At 34.6% G+C, this 18,460-nt stretch overlaps 1 protein-coding gene across 1 annotated transcript; it reads right to left on the reverse strand.

The window, feature by feature from the left end:
- Positions 1–33: 33 nt before the first annotated feature.
- On the reverse strand, positions 34–18,006 carry LOC100367005 (solute carrier family 25 member 32-like). The gene is made up of 7 exons (XM_002732445.4): positions 17,736–18,006; positions 16,535–16,685; positions 11,173–11,258; positions 10,323–10,504; positions 9,262–9,375; positions 5,198–5,343; positions 34–3,894 (listed from the first exon to the last, which is right to left on the reverse strand). The coding sequence occupies exons 1-7, from the start codon at positions 17,872–17,874 to the stop codon at positions 3,762–3,764; spliced, it is 951 nt and encodes a 316-aa protein (XP_002732491.1). The 5' UTR covers positions 17,875–18,006; the 3' UTR covers positions 34–3,761.
- Positions 18,007–18,460: the final 454 nt, after the last annotated feature.

Genomic DNA, 18,460 nt, shown 5'->3' on the forward strand with positions numbered 1-18,460 from the left:
TCAAAAAAACAAACGTGCACTCCAACCATGAGATTTATTGTGTATATTTGTGGTTTATTCACAGTACATACAACAAAGCTTAGAAAGTAAGATGCTAACTATTGTATGAAATCACAGCTTATTATGTAGTCTTTACAAAATGAAATTGACTTTGTTGCATAGAAATGCTTTATAAGGGCATCCCCCAACTAAAGGAATTATTGGGCAGTGATCGCCACTCCGCGTCCTGTTCGACATGGGACTCAGATATACACAGAATGTGTAAAATACATTTACATGAAATTTGAACACTGACTGCGCAACAACCACTGCCCAACGAAGTAGACATCATGTCTAGCATAAATTCATAAGTGTAGTTCAGTAAAGTTGCTTGTGATGTGATGGGCTGTATTTACTCATCTTTAGTAAATGGGTAATACTAGCCCATGACGCCAACTTTACAAATAAATGATATTAAGTAATAACCTCATAATATCACTTTTCTGTCGCTCATTACTAAAATGAAAATACTTATCTGAAAGGTACACCACACTTTTAGAATATTTAGTGTTCATAAAAACACCTTACAAATCCCTGAGAATGTGTCTCCTTATTTATAGTACTATTTTACTTTATAGTGAAAAAAAATAACAGTCTTGGAAATTAACAGCCACCCCCTACCGTCCAAAAACATGCAAAGTATTCAAAACAACCCCAAAGTCTCGAGGATTTCTTTACCTATTCTATATAAATCATGAAGTCAAGCAAATTTTCATGAATAGCACTACTTACATAAATTACTGATGTACCGGGGGTATGTGTGACACGGTGTATCATGAAAATACATCTACATGTACCCTACAAACGTAGGGACAAGTATTTCATATCTTCAAAATTTGAAATTTACTTTAGAAAACGAGATTTCAATACTGCCTTCATATTTTTGTGAAAATTTTAATTGTTACCAAGGATTTATAAGATAAGGATATGCAACTCAAATATTTATGTATGATGCTATGCAATAAAGATGTTGACCAAATTCTGTAACGGTTTATCAGTGATTTTGTGTTCACATGACTTGGTCAATCAGATCAAAATAAGATTTTTTTTTTATTTTGTTAAATACATTTTATGTACTGTAAAATGACTAATTTTCACTGGGTTTAAATTTCGCTGATTTACCATTTCAGGCATATTCATTGATTGGGTTTTAAATTCACAGTTTTATCATTTAGATAATGTGTTCTATGCTTAATTTTACATATTCACTGGGTTTTAATTTAGCGCATTTTCCAGTCAGCGAAATAAGCAAAATTAAAACCCAGTGAATAATTAATCCTTTTACAGTAATTATTTTTGTTTATATATTTTAATTTATGATTTATTCCCTGGTAGTTGTTTCAAAGTTTTTAAAATTAGATACTAAAACAAGTCCCCGTTAAGTTCTCTTTGTGTTCGTCATATTAAAGCGGAGGGGTTGTTGCGAGCGTGTCCTTGAAAGTTGAGTTCCAAGTGGCGTATACAACAGATTGTTTATTTACATCAAAACACGTGTTTCGTGTCATAGTAATATGGCCAAAATAAAAACAGCCGTTATTCAGCCATCTTTGATCTGATTATGAAACACACTGATATGTATGAGGTATGTGCCAAATACGAATGATAATGGTACATAAATTGTGGAAATATAGTAGTAAGGCCATAAAGTCAGATGGCTGTCAATCAGCCATCCTTGACAAGATTTTGAAACAAATTGTCATGGACATGCAACCTATTATGTATAAAGTACATGTATGTGCCAAATTTGAATGAAAACTAACAGAGCACGTCCAAGATACCGCATAAAAATACAAAAACAAGATGCCTGCCAGTCGACCATCTTTGATCCAATTGCGAAATAAATTTAGCAAATTTGAGGACCATATTTGATTAAATGGTATTGAAAATCTTCATGCATATGTAAGTAACCATTCATGGTCTTCGTTTAAATGTTATCTGTCAAAGCATGCCTGAAAAATAGCTCTAGATGGAGAGAAGCCGAATTAAGTCTTTGATTTTGGAACTAAACGGTAAATACGGTAAAAACATATCAGATTTTAATACTTGCATACCCTGTTTTATAAATCCTTGTGGAAATTTATAATCATATCGGTACTGTTGTGAAAGGTGACAAAAGTTGGCAATGACAGTCGGTGGTATGTCAATCAAAGTCGGTGGTACACAAATCAAAGTCTGTGCATATAGACGCTAGTGACAAAATATTAATGTTTTAGTCTAGAATTCTGATGTGATTTGTCACACATATATACATCTGTTCATACATTAATAGAATAATGTAGTAAAAATCAAGTATGTTAACAAAAGTTAAAAACTTAAAAGAATCAATTTCATTGTTATCATGGACAACTGATAATAAAACTCAATAATCAATCTGATGCATGTTAAAAATATACGACTAGGCACTAGACTGCTAATAGATTTCTCAAGACTATTGTTTGGTTGAAGATCGCTAATGCATGTCAGTTATTCATTACTCTCACAGCCATATTGTTCCGAACACCAAAACAGCATTGTTACATGATTAGAACTGGTTAGGTCAAACAATTGTTACAAGGTTGTGCCGTTCCACTAAATACGTGCAATTACCAGTGTTATGCCAAGCACCAGTGACTGACATTTCAGACTATGTCAGTACAGACATTTTGTTTGGATACCTTTGCCATTTATCATATAGCAATTTATATGATCGGATGAAATAAATTGAAAGGTGATTGCATCATGATCTTGTATTTATATTCAATATGTTCAAATCCCCTACTATTGGTTTGATGCCTCCTATTTGACCCAAGTTGTTTTAATCGCGAGATGATCTCCTGAAGACACACATTGCAAACCAGTCAGCAACTTAGTTGACAATGTTGCTGTTCGGCACTGTATGACAATAACAATGACACTTCTGCATTATTGTGTAATGGATAGAAGGGAGCTTTTACAGCAAATAAATCACACTATTATACATCTGTCACCGTAATGCCATACTTGACAGCGTGCCGTAATTTTGCGGTATTTTACAGGGTATTTTCATCCTATCATATGAGGAAATTCCAAATACGAAATGATCACGCACATAAGCGTTCTTTAAGAATAAAAACAAACATGGCTGCCACTCCGGTTTGACCGGACTCAACACAAAGAAGTTCGCTGATTCTGTTCTATACATTTTTTATTTCAGCATTCCCATGATGTATCCTTCGAAGGAAAAGATGTATAATAATGTTATTACGACAGTACTTATTACAGTATGCCATCGCCGATACTCGCTGTTCTGTCTTCGTGCATATTTTGAGGTATCCTCGTAATAACCTCATATTGTTGTTTTGGTAAAATCCAAAGATGGCTGCCACCAAATTACCATGGTGGGTAACATGCGTGTCTTATCGCACACACCATGGACTTTCAAATATTTCAAAACTCAAAATCATTGGAACTGACCTGGATGCCACTCATCCCAAGAAAAATAGGAGACTTTCAGAAAAAATCTTGTCCAGAATTTCTTTTTGAGTAACAAGTAATAATGCAATGAGACATACTGCAGCATTGAACCACACTTTCAAGTCAACAAACAGGAAGTGTTAGACATTGGATTCTTTTCTTTGACATTTGCAGTAGTTGCATTTTACTGCCCTCATCTCCACTGGTAATTGCACTCTCATTATATCATTAAAAAAAATACTAGATAATATCTTACACCTGTTTAAAATATACGTTCCAAAATGTCAATATCATGTTGACACTTTTAATGGCATTAACGCATGCTTCATCTTTTCGTAGACCACAAAAGTGATGCAGGTTGCCGGGGTTACCCGTAATAAATTTGGTGCCAAACCCTTGTAGAAACCTTTGTATCTTTCATATCTGTGTAAACAAAAAAAAAAGTGAAATGAAGTGTGTGTATGGGGGGGGGGGGTGTCAACACACTGGTTGCTGATGCTGTTTTTCCTCATCCATCTTTGCTATTGATGGAGAATTCAGCAAGTGATGGAGAGACATTTTTTGCATTTAATTACATACTACTGTAGAGAGGAAGATAATCACTGGGTTTAATTTTAGTGGATTTGATGTTACAAGGGTATTTAGGCCAGACTTGTTTTATTCCTTGTTTCTCGAGTTTTTATAAGGCAATTTTTTTTAGGAGGGCGGAAAAAAATAAAATTAATTCTTTTTTTCCATTAGATTTGTGTGATTCTCAAAGAATTTTAAGAAAGATCATTGATCGGAGAGAAGAAATGAAATAAAAATGTATTCCATGTATAACCTTGTTTCTCATCTGCGGGAGACTTTGGTACTTTGATCACGATACTCCTACGGAAATGCAACTTGGATTTGTTATGCGGAGGGCGGTAAAAAAATGAAGATAAAAATAATATTTTTTTAGCAATTTTTTGCGCTTACAAGTCGGTGGGCGCGAGAAATTACGCTGAAATAAAATTTTATTTTTATTTAATTTTCGGCTCCTGTTCATTCGGCGGGTTCGCGAAACAAGGGATAATAAAAGTCTGGCCTTAGTAGGTTTTGAATTCATTGCTTTGTATATAAAACAACACAACTGTGACATTGTGAAAATTTGAATCTTAAATCTCTGATGTAAAAGGCATGGGTAAAATTTGAAATGAATACACGTGGATATGTATAACGAGATAGATGATGTATACATGAATGGTAAACAAATCGCACATGTCTGAAATATAGGTGCAGACACATGACAGGACAGATGTGAGTCCCTGTTTGTGGACTTTGATCTGAATGGTGAATAATAAAACTCAGCAATTAATCGACACCTACTACAGCGTAATAGACAAGTTTTGAGTTACAGTGACATCAGTTGGTTTCCGTGCGAGAATCGGGGGTTGATTTTTTAGCTCATGTAATTTATTCTTTGGTTATATTCTGATGAGCTATTGAACATTTAAGCAGCAAAATCAACTCCTATACGCAGACAAAATGGAAACGTTTTTTACACCTGAGTGCACAAGTTTCCAAGGTGACGATGTAACTCAAAACTTGTCTATTGAAGACAACACGTAATCTCAATACTGTGTCAACGAGATATTTGTTGTGTATCGCTATGCAAGTGGCACACATCTAATATAATAAAATAATATTGCCATAGTTATTAAAGACTAAACACAAATTAGGTTTAATTATGAAGTTTACTTACTTCCATGTTCTGTTGATAACGTCTATGACACCTTTGTAGGCTTTGTGTTGGTCTTGTAGTCGAGCACGTACTACTTGGTACGGGTAGGTCACGCTGACGGCAAATAGTTTAGATAACGCAGCAAATGTTATGTACTGAGTGGCCCCCTGTAGGTATGCAAATGAACTTGACGTTATTGAGCAGAAAAATTAAGAACGTAAACACAAACATTATTTTTTTTATTCTGCTATGTATTGTGAGCACATTTAATTATTCACTGCATTCTTTTTTTGGCTATAAGTGAAATTAAAACAACATGAAAATTTAGGCCAAAAAAAAAATGATATATTTCAGGCATCTATGCATAAAGTTTCATCAAAAAGCAACATATGGTTCAAACAAACACACACACACAGACACACACACAGACAGACAGACACACACACACACAGACAGTGAGACACACAAACACACATACACAGACAGTGAGACACACAAACACACACACACAGACAGTGAGACACACAAACGCACACACACAGACAGTGAGACACACAAACGCACAGACACAGACAGTGAGACACACAAACACACACACACAGACACACACACACACAGACAGACACACACACACAGACAGTGAGACACACATACACAGACAGTGAGACACACAAACACACACACACAGACAGTGAGACACACAAACGCACACACACAGACAGTGAGACACACAAACGCACAGACACAGACAGTGAGACACACAAACACACAGACACACACACACACAGACAGTGAGACACACAAACACACATACACAGACAGTGAGACACACAAACACACATACACAGACAGTGAGACACACAAACGCACACACACAGACAGTGAGACACACAAACGCACACACACAGACAGTGAGACACACAAATGCACAGACACAGACAGTGAGACACACAAACACACACACACAGACAGTGAGACACACAAACACACAATACAGACACACACATACTTGTATTGCTATATGTTCCGAGGACTTCATTGGATTAACTTTTAATATAGTTGAATTAACTTTTAATATAGTTGCGATATGAACTCGATTAAAACGCGTTCCTATATAGGGTTGCGTTTTAATTGGAGTTTAATTAAACTCAATTACAATGCAATACAATGGAGAATTGCATTTTAATTAAGTTTAATTAAACAAGAGTTGAATATCCCGTGACTGAAGCTTAGGTTTAGTATCGGGGTAAGGTATGGTACAATTATATTAATATTAATATAACGTGAACCATACCTTCCCCCGATACTAAACCTAAGCTACGCAAAACGTATTAATAATCGAATTAACTATTAATATAAATTATGTTTTCCGAGGACTATGAAAAAGGTCTTCGGAAGGTGTGTACGTCTTCGGAAGTTGCTATATATCTGTATTTTTGTCCTCGCAACATATAGCAATCCAAGTACACACACACACACACACACACACACACACACACACCCACACACACACACACACATACAGACACAATAACTGAAAAGTTTCCCATTGTGTGCTTCGCACATGGAAGTCAAAACAATTCAGAGAGTGGCCTTTGAACTTTTTTGCCTAAAATACAATTATAAATTACAATTTCATTGGTAAATCTATGAACGAAGTGAATATGAAAACATACATTTATCAATCTGGTCTTGAATTGTGATTGAGGCCCTCTATAGTTGAAATCTATAGTTACTTTCTTTCTCCTTCATTTCTTGACAGAGGACATTACTACGAAAGTCATGCTTACTGATTGGCCTGTTCAGTATGTGTCTATGAACAGCTGTCTCAGCATGAAAATATTTCTATGCCTTGTTTTAAAAGTCATTTATTGTGTGGCTCACACTTTGATATTTTGGCACTATGTTGTTTTGGGTACTGATCTGTGCCATTGTGTGCAAACAATTGTGGTTTCATTGTTCCTGGATTTGATTATGCGAATTGATTTTTGATCTCTGTTCACATGATGCCAGACGAGATGCACAATAATAAGAGTATTGCAGGGATTTCAGTATGAGTTTACATATGTGACACATGTTACTGTAAAAATCATATTTGAGGCCGCAGCTTTAATAGAAACCGCACCCCTAACTTGAGACATTGTTTTATGTTGAAATTGACAAGTTTTGATCCCAGGGAAAAATCTGCAATATAAGCCGCACCCCAAACTTTCACAAACCAAACAGCCAGCACATATTTCAGAAAAAGATATACCATTTAATTTTAAATTAAGGCATAATTTTTTGAACATTTCAATGATTCCTGACGCTTAAATTAGAGTCTAATTAAGGTTTTCCGTAGTCATTGACGCTTATTCCAGAGTACAGGTTTATTGTGGGTAGCGTGACTGGGTAAACTGCGTTTCGACAATGAGCTGTTATTATCTTCAAAAGTGTTAAATTCTTCTAATTATAGTAAACACGTACTGCGTGCGTGACTCGAACCGGCGCTCGTGTACGGCACCTAATCGCCTAGCTTCACGCCACTACACGTCTTCCCCTCGACCACCCCCAAAAAAGGATGCTTAATAACCGAGCTTATTACATGCAGAGAACATGAAACCCGTCCACGTGATCCGCGCCACACAGCGTGGCCAGAATGCGGCAAAGGCCTTCAGATCTGGCTGTAGTAGGATGGGGAAAGTAATGGTACAGCATTATTATCGAGTCACGCACGCAGTACGTGTTTACTATAATTAGACATAGTCTTTACCTTGCCGTTTATTCGGTGTTATTTGCTTACTTTACTTCCTATGTCGACAGCAACTATGAGTTTTGAATTAACATGGCGGATATCGTATCGAATCGAGCATTTATATGTGACCAAAATCATTCGCTTGTGGTGAAACTAAGTTGAATTTTCACAACAATTCAACAAATTTATTTTTTGTACATTATTGTAATCACTACTGATTAATAATCAGCAATCGTAACACTTCAAAAACAAGTAAGTTATTCACTTGTGTGAAACGCAGCATTACCGATCATTTGCAACTAAGAATGCATTCGTTTTTGTTTTGACTTCTTTTAGAATATACTTTTCGTTATCAAAAAAAAATAAGAAAATAAATATATATTACATTAAATAATATACTGAGTATTTTTTTTTTATCATGCGAACACATTTTTTTTTTTATTGACTTTGTTTATTTTAATTTCCCCGATGTCTAGATTAAACATGGAATGTACAGTCACTCTGCCGGAAGTCGAACATGCCGCAATCGACTGTGTCAGACGGCTGTCTGCACGGTCAGTAAAAGAGTGACCGGTGCTAACGAATTAGTCTATTCAAGAGATTGTAGTATACAGTACCGTAATCTGCAAATGCATACAAATCTATTTGTAGATATTATTTATTGTGCAGTATGTTATACAGTGTGAAATTTTGTTTGTGTACAAGTTTGTCTGTGTGTAAAAATCTGAAAGTGCCTTAGAATCGCAACGAAGTTGCAATCGAGTGTCGTGCATCTCATTAGCATATCATTATCCTTTCTGGCCTTTGTTTCCTGAAAAAAATTCCCACTGTTACCGAAGTGAATGCTCTAATTAAAGCCGCACCAAGACTTCACGCATCTGAATTCGTCCATTGAAAAAATGAATTTTAATTAAAGCCTCAATTAGGAATTTTACGGTATGTTACATATGTCATTGTTAAAATTCTGCTTTATTAAATAATTTTGAAATTATTTGATTCATTTTTGTCTGTTCATTATGTATATAGTGCATTGATGTACCACTATCATACTGACCAAAGATTATTTTGAAGGACCTGGATTTCAGTTTCAATGTAGAGAATGTTTTGAAATCTGATAGGCCTTTAGCAATATACACTGTAGACTGCATTGAACAACATTTTTCTTGTCTACCAGAACTGACAATTTAATTAATAACAAACAATAACACCGTTTGAAACAGCTCTGAATGTTACCTGGAAAAAAACTGCCTTGCACAGCAACACAGCAACATAGTAACATAGTAAGACAGCACACTGCGTTAGGTTTGCTGGTTGTAACATACACACCTTTATATATGTGGTTGTAACTTACCAGATGAGTGTCATTGGATTGCTTATAGTGGTGATTATAAAGTTTCTTTAATTCTTCATAAGCCATGAACTGCAATGCACCATGGGATACCCCAAATAACCCTGGTACTAATCCCTAAATGGAAAACGAGAACATTGTTAGCAGATAAAGTTACTCTCTGAGATCGTCTATAAATAGCTCAATTTTCGTAACTGGGAATTGTTTTTAACTGCCTCATGAAATTGAAGTGGTTAACTGTATATTATGTGAAGCTTTTGAGGGTTTTGATTTTCACAAAAATTTCACAAAATATTAATAGATTTTTATTGCTTTTTAACACATCCAAATGTTTGGCTTCCCATTTTATTTTAAGGTATGTTCAAATTCATGTTCTAATGGTTTCTCTTCTGATGAGCAGAGATTCTCAAAGATGTCTATGTTTGTAATTACTGTGACCTGCTGTAATCAGAAACAATGACAAATAGGGAAGAATTCTCTAATATTTCCTACAATCCATGCATATTCATACAATCAAAGATGTCACATAATAGTGCCATGACCTCAATAAAGCTTTAGAAATGATTTCACAGTCCAACTTTATGAATACCGGTAAGTAAGTGGTGGTCAAAATAAACATGTACATACAAATTTATGACATCTAGTCCATTTCAATCAACGTTCTTTAACGAACGTTTACAACTGACCCCAGTTTGAGCACAAAATCGGCACCATTTGGAAGCAACAAAATCAACTTTTATAAGTACTAGGAAACCTGAATTGAGATCAGTAGCTAAATTTTGCAAACATCAATGTAACACCCACTTTGAAAAACTCTGATATTAAACATAAATTCACTTTTTTCCTCACGATTCAGTTTGAGCACAAAATCGGCACCATTTGGAAGCAACAAAATCAACTTTTATAAGTACAAGGAAACCTGAATTGAGATCAGTAGCTAAATTTTGCAAACATCAATGTAACACCCACTTTGAAAAACCCTGATATTAATTAAACATAAATTCACTTTTTTCCTCACAATTCAGAAAATGTCTCCTAAAATTAAAGCATTCTACAAAACTCACCCTATAGAGTCCCCTGATTCCCTCGTATCTGTAAATTTTAATTAAAGCATCGGTCATTCCTTTATATTGCTTGGGTTGAGTTTTAACGACAGACTTGGATACATTACGTACACCTTCATACTGTAAACAGAGTCTTGTTTTAACCACCCAGATGGGATTTGTCAATAGTAACGTTAGAACACCTAGAAATTAGAGAGAAATTATTTTATTAATTTCAGCTGTGTGTAGGCAGATGATCTGATTCAATATGGCTGTCTGAAATTAAGGGAATGAAAGTTCCTGGACTTGCACATCTTGACAGCAGATAAGCAAGAATATGATATGCAAATGGCCATCTCGTTTAGACAGAAAGTCAAGACACATGATTTTGCTCTTTAAATAGTATTCTATTCTTTCGTGTTCATGGTTACAGTAGACAGGATGATGACGAAAAATGAAATACTACTTGTGGCTACCTCGCTCTAAACTATATCTCGGTCTATTTCTATCCGACAAACCTCACAACTTAAACCTCACAACTCTAACTTAAATGTTGTTGTACAATATGAATCTCTTTACTACATTTAATCTTGAAAATTGTAAATGACACAGTGTGGACAGACAGACAGATGAACATAACCCAAGTTAATGGTTTCCTCGAAAATAATACGAGTGTCTTTGACATTGCAACTCAGCTATCTTGAATCAGATCTCAATAAAGAAAAAATATCGGTTATGAAAATTAGGATTCAAGCCTATTACATGTCTAAAATGGCCAAGAGTCGGCCGTATATGAATGAATAAAAAAAATACTATGTGAACCAAAGAAATGGATGGATGGGTATAACCTAAATCAGGAACTACAAATTACCTGAGGAAGCGGCAGCTGTTATATGTTTACCCGGTCCAAGCAATTCATTTTGACTGTCCTGCATATGAGACTTGATTGCATTATAACTGAAATAAACAAAACATGACACAGTGTTACTATGTACTTACAAAGTGTTACTATGTACTTACAGTTTTACTATGTACTTACACAGTTTTACTATGTACTTACACAGTTTTACTATGTACTTGCACAGTGTTACTATGTACTTACACAGTTTTACTATGTACTTGCACAGTGTTACTATGTACTTGCACAGTGTTACTATGTACTTGCACAGTGTTACTATGTACTTACAGTGTTACTATGTACTTACACAGTGTTACTATGTACTTACAGTGTTACTATGTATTTACAGTGTTACTATGTACTTACCAAGTGTTACTATGTACTTACAGTGTTACCGGTACTATGTATTTACAGTGTTACTATGTACTTACACAGTGTTACTATGCACTTACAGTGTTACTATGTACTTACACAGTGTTACTATGTACTTACAGTGTTACTATGTACTTACCAAGTGCTATTGTGTACTTAGTGTTACTGTGTACTTACAGTGTTACTGTGTACTTAGTGTTACTACGTACTTACAGTGTTACTATGTACTTACACAGTGTTACTATGTACTTACAGTGTTACTGTGTACTTACAGTGTTACTATGTACTTAGTGTTACTATATACTTCCACAGTGTTACTATGTACTTACAGTGTTACTATGTACTTACACAGTGTTACTATGTATTTACAGTGTTATTTGTACTTACACAGTGTTACTATGTACTTGCAGTGTTACTATGTACTTACACAGTGTTACTATGTACTTGCACAGTGTTACTATGTAAGATTAATCATTATTGAAGTCTTTAATTTTGATAAATTGGGAAATTTTATTTTGACAAATAACATCTAATTTTAGAGTTTATTCTGGGCCCAGGACTCGGTATTTGGAAAGAGATTGGGTTGGAAGTTTGACATACGGTAATATACTTTATTTTAGCTGAAATTAATTTTTGCTTAAAGGATTTTTTGGGTGTTTTGCATGGAATTTATTTTCACTGATTTTAATGTAAGTTTAATGTAAAATATAGAAAATTATTGGATTTTATTTTCACTGAATCATGAAAAATAATATTTCAAGTATTTTCGGTATTGTGTAAACACTGACACATGGTGTAGTGAATCATAATAAACCACATTAAAAGTTAACAGATCATAAATCATGTTCCAATGCCTTGGACTGAAAATGTGCGAGTATAATGTCTAATATAGGAAAAATATAAAACATTCAGTACACTATTTATCGTCTATGTACCAAGTTTGATTTCATCTGGACAGTGGGTATTTGAATGATAAGCAGAATTGTCAAATAAAATGGCTGACAGTTGACTAAATTTGGTTAGACAGATACTTTTTTTTGGGGAGAGTTAGAATACAAATGCATACAAATTTTAAATCTAACTGAACACATGAATTTGTGATATACCGGTGAGTAGAATTGTGCAACATAAAAAAATAGGCCAATGTCCTGTTACCATAACAGTTTTTGCCAAAAAACAATATCTGGTAACAATATTTTGTTTGGGAAAGAAAGGAATAAAGTGTTATTTACATATGTACCGGTAACATATGCATGGATTTCCAAGGAAACCTGATAAGGCATGCGCATAATTGCAAAGTGTTTACAAATTTCTTTGAAATCTTGAGATACTGGTGGAACACACGCTTACATAATGTACAGATATTCATAATACAGGCACTAAATATAAATAAACTCCTATTGTGTACCTTGCACACCAAAATCTAGAACACATCTGGTCATATGCAAATTACTGCACTCACCACATGCAAGAATATGTTGGAAAATATATAAAAACACTTGATGACCAAACCATTCAAAATTATTTACTAAACAAGGTGCATGAATTTCCACTAAATTCTTATCCTATGCATCTATATATACCCAGTTTCAATAAAATCAGATTATCAGTTATAACCATACTGGTACAACAGATACATATACATATAAAAATTTGCATAAATCTGCTGACAAATAATATGATACATTTAGTCAGCTCTGACACATTGTGTTTTACACAGAGTTGTTGTGGAATTCAAGAACAAGCGACCTGACGGTCGATTTGCTCTACTGTCCTACAGTACAAGAATGTTGTGGTAGACACATAGAGCAACATACACCCATAAGACTTATTCTTAAAAACTGCCAGCTCAATTTGATACCAGGTATCAAAGCAATTCAAAAATTGTGAAATTATTTGCCAGAAATAGAGAATTGAAATGTAATGAACAAATCTGACAGTGGTCCACCCAAAGTCCACCTACATACCAAGTATCAAAGCAATTGAGCTGGTGAAATTACAGGCAGCCTCTAAATGACTGAGACAGCTCTGTTGTTCAATTGCTACTAGAGAATTAAAGATATTATTACGAAATGTACAATCTGAGAGAGGTCTACCTGAGATACTTATATGTATAATATCAAAGCAATCAGACTTGCTGTTTTCAACAAGAAGTCCAAAATATCACTTTTTACCAAATATGACAAAAATATTCACCAAAATTAGAGAATTAAAGATATCATGATGAAATGAACAAATCTAAGAAAGGTCTACCCAAGGTACCATATTTATCCGGGTATAAGCCCAGGGTCCTGAACATGGAAAATTGCCAAAAAGAAGGGGTGGGCGTTTGCCAGGAGATCCCCGGCAAAAAAACGAAAATTCGCGAAAATTGACAACATGCAGATCGAACTGTGGCAGGGAATAATGTGACAAATAAACCAGAAATAATAAAAATTGACAGTGAGGAATCATTTGAATTAGGATTTTCCCACCGACAAACACGCCCAATACGCGTGAACAAAAATGTCAGCGGTTAAACTGCGTAAAATGATTTCCGGTCTCGACAAATTACGAATCAACCGTCATACAAGATCAATAATAATTTACAAATTTACACAGTAAAAATTATAAAAATTCATAGCTGTATGAAAAAACTTCTCAGATCTTTATTTGTACGTTCATTGCCATCTTCGTCAAACTCAAAACCCTCAAAGTCCAAGTCGGCGTCACTGTAGCCGTCGAACAAAATCCCTACAACTTATTCCAACACAATTTGGATTTAGTACTTTTAATCCACAGATTTCGCAGTCTGTCAGCTTGGCACTTTTCATTCATGTCTAATCATATTAAAGAAACAAGAAAAATGGGGTCGCTCTGCTGCGATGGCACACGATGCTTTTGTTTACAGTCTAGCAATTATCTTTGACCTTTATGCATCTGCTTTACTGATTGGCTAAGAATGACATCATCACTACTGACACCACTAACTGCAAGGGAATTAGGACAAATCAACAAAAATATACAAACATCATTCATATCAACTTGGAAAAGTGAATTACATAATGACAATCGATCAAAACAAAATGAAAAAAATAAATTAAGAACATACAGAGAATTAAAAAACAATTTTGCTTTCGAAACATACCTTTTTACCCTGAAAAACATTGATATGCGCGAAAATTTAACTAAATTCCGCCTCAGTGACCATAACTTGAAAATTGAGACTGGCAGACACAAAGGAATACCCCTTGCTAATAGATTATGCAACCTTTGTGATCAAAATGAAGTAGAAGATGAGTATCACCTCATGATGTCATGTAAAAGATATACCCCCGAAAGAAATGTCCTATTCGAAATAGCAAAAACTATAATCCAAAACTTTAAAAATTTGCCGCTAAAGACTCAATTCATAGCCTTGCTAAACAACAGTGGCCTAACACTCCCCGTAGCAAGGTACCTAAAGAAGTGTTTTGAAATAAGACAGCAACCCCAGTGACAACCTTCTCTCACTATTTGAGTTTTGCATTTTGTTTTCTATCTATCGTAGTATCATAATTTTATACTAGCTATTATCTGTAATGTATTAGCTTAGATTTTTTTTTTTTTTTTCTTATCTATTTTCTGTTTTGTAACCTTTTATTCCTTTTTAAACTTTTGTAACCATTGCCAATCCCTCCGGGGAATGTGTAAGTGTTAATAAAATTATTACTAGTATTTCATCATAAAGGTCAAATCGTGACATTGCTTTCTTATCAGACTCGACGCTTATCAATCACGATGAAAGTTATCATTCAGCAAGTTCCGGCGATTGGAATGTCTCACTATATGGATATCGCGGTGGACTTGAAATAGGAAGTTTTTTTTTATCCAACGACAGAAGAATAGTTTTCATGACAGAAATGCAATAGTGGTGATGAAAGATGGTAAAAAAGTTGGCAGTTTTCGGCGTGATATTGCAAAATTGCTGGCCCCAGTTACGGATTCGCAAGCTGCTACAAAATATTTTATAAAGCTAAAATAACATGATTTCAACCACTCTCCCAGGTACGGGTTGCTACAATATTGCAACATTGGTTTCATTGTCGACGGCGCTAAAGCCGAACGAGTGCGACACTTGCTTAGCGGCTCTCCTTATACGATTTGCTTGAAGGCAGAAAATTGTCACAGCTATTTTGCGTTCACCCCTGTTTTACGCAATTAACAATTTTTATAAGTGTCACGACAGACTTCAAGAAAGTCAACTGTTAATACAACCACAGTCAACGAATAGAACATAGTTTTTTTTTTATTTTTTGTGTAGAAAAAGCTCCCCTGGGCATGTGCCCGGATATTACCTCAACTTCTTTATTGTGTCAAAAGTGGGGGGTGGGCGTTTGCCCAGGCATGGGCTCTTACCCGGATAAGTACGGTACATAAACACCAAGTATCAAGGCAATCAGGCTTGCATTTTTCTAAAAAAAGTTGAAAAAGTATATATAACTCGTATAATAAGCTCCACTTGACAAAATCAACAGCAGAGCTAAAAAGGGTCCATATGTATACATGTAATAACAATGTACCCAGCTTGGTAAAAGTTTGTTTTCATTCAAATCAGTGTTCAGTGTAGACAGGTTTCTATTCAATTCAAATCGGTGTAGACAGGTCTCTATTCAACTCAGTGTTCAGGGTAGGAATGTTTCTATTCAAATCAGTGTTCAGTGTAGACAGGTCTCTATTCAACTCAGTGTTCAGTGTAGACAGGTCTCTATTCAATTCAGTGTTCAGTGTAGGAAGGTTTCTATTCAATTCAAATCAGTGTTCAGTGTAGACAGGTCTCTATTCAGCCCAGTGTTCAGTGTAGACAGGTCTCTATTCAACTCAGTGTTCAGTGTAGGAAGGTTTCTATTCAAATCAGTGTTCAGTGTAGACAGGTTTCTATACAACTCAGTGTTCAGTGTGAAGTAAGCAAAATAAAAAAATTAGACAGTACCGATATACTTACAAGAAAAAATATAAGCCCCATGATGCACCAGCACCCCAGACATTGGGTGTAGCCCCTTGATAAAGACCTAAGAACCCTCTGTCTTTGACAATTGATTTGAAAGCATGTACAATCCCAAAATAAGTCGGCCTACTTGTCAACCCATCACTTACTGAAAACAAAAAATAAATAGAATTTTATTTAGCATTAATAATGTAATGTAGGTACATATATAAAAATAAAAAATAAAAAAAAAAACCAACACAAACAAATTAACCTAACTTTTCAAGGAACTTCAACAATTTGTGAACACCCTTAACTTGATGTATGTTGTTCGTAGCTATATACCGGTATCATTTCATTGCAGGCGAGAAATTAATTATTAATGACTACAAGGTCAATCTCAAAGTGTCAATCAATCAAGTGTTTTATGACAACTTGTCAACAATCTGATGAAAATATTAGTGAATAAAACTTAATAAATCAACTTAGTCTAAAAAAATATCTTTGAATATTCATATTTGTTAATATACTTATGAAAATAAAATATAATATTAAAATCATAAATGACCTATGAATATCAAGTAAACTCACTATTTCAACATCAGTTCATGATTTAACTATTTCAACACAATCATTTTGTCCAACATTTGTATGTATTTAGAATTTTGTGGTTAATTTTATACATAATTTCCAATAAACTACAGGTTTTGGTCAAAATACTTTTTAAACATATAAGAAGTAAACTATTAAAATTGGTGTATGAAGATTCAGAGTATTGACATTGAATTTATGTTTTGCATTATAGAATGTTTTTAACCACATGACAACCAAATTTACTGTAGAAGTAAAAATCATATTGAAAATTGACTTTTAAAATTAAATGCTATTTTTTTGGAAAATTTTGAACAATATTACGATTCAGATTAATACCAATACAATAAATTGAAAAATAAATGAAAAAATACTATTTTTCTAGTTCAATGACACGAAGTCAAAGCAACAAAATAAATCTGTCTGAACCTCAATATAATTTATTAGTAGACATTTTTTATTATATATTCGGAAGCGATTTTATTCTTCGAGGTCAATGACACCTCGGCCATCGAGCTCAATCACGTGTACCTCGACTTGCTGACTGTAGACAAGATAGAACAGATATCAACGATGGAGCAGTTGAGACTTGTAATTATTAAATTATAACAACCGATGAAATCCTTACCTGCAAACCGTATTTTTACTAAATCCAATGGATGCAGAGCTAACGTAGAAATAACACCGCCAGTGACACCCGCAATTAAAGGTTCATATTTGAGGTTTCCGAACAGCGACGTCGCTTTTTTCTGTACATACTCCGCCATTATTTTGGGTTCTGTGAACACAGATTTAACTCATCGCTATAGGTCAATATAGATCAGCCGTGGTACTAGTTTAACTGTAGCGTTTACGTAAATCTAATCCTACGTATGAGGACAGCCATGATGAATGTTTCAACGGACAACGTTGGTGGCGCATGTCACATTAATTTTGGTTGTTCACGGGTTGACTCAGAAACCCTGGATCAGTGCGGGATATTTTTTTCCGTTACTAAGTTTTAGTTAGATTTATGTTTCAGAATAATGTTAATCGAAAATTTGATTTACACTAATCTATTAAATGCGCGTGTGTTTGTTTGTTTTTTGGATAAATATTTGTTTTTTCTAATTTTCCAAGGGATTTTTTTCAAAATTGTCTAATTTTTTATCTAAAACAACTTCCCCATGCCCCGAGATGTTAGCAACACTGGCTACTTTTATTTAGATTTAAAGCAGTTGGCACAATCGTAAACCTAGTGTATATAACAAAATCAACACAATTCCCCACCAACAAATGGATCCTTTAATTTCCACCATATCAGTGACACTGACAACACGGGCATGCTCGTAAAATGACCCGCCCTATGCCGCA

This window comes from Saccoglossus kowalevskii, chromosome 14 (genome assembly GCF_978046115.1).
Source record: "Saccoglossus kowalevskii chromosome 14, keSacKowa6.1, whole genome shotgun sequence".
NCBI lineage: Eukaryota > Metazoa > Hemichordata > Enteropneusta > Harrimaniidae > Saccoglossus > Saccoglossus kowalevskii.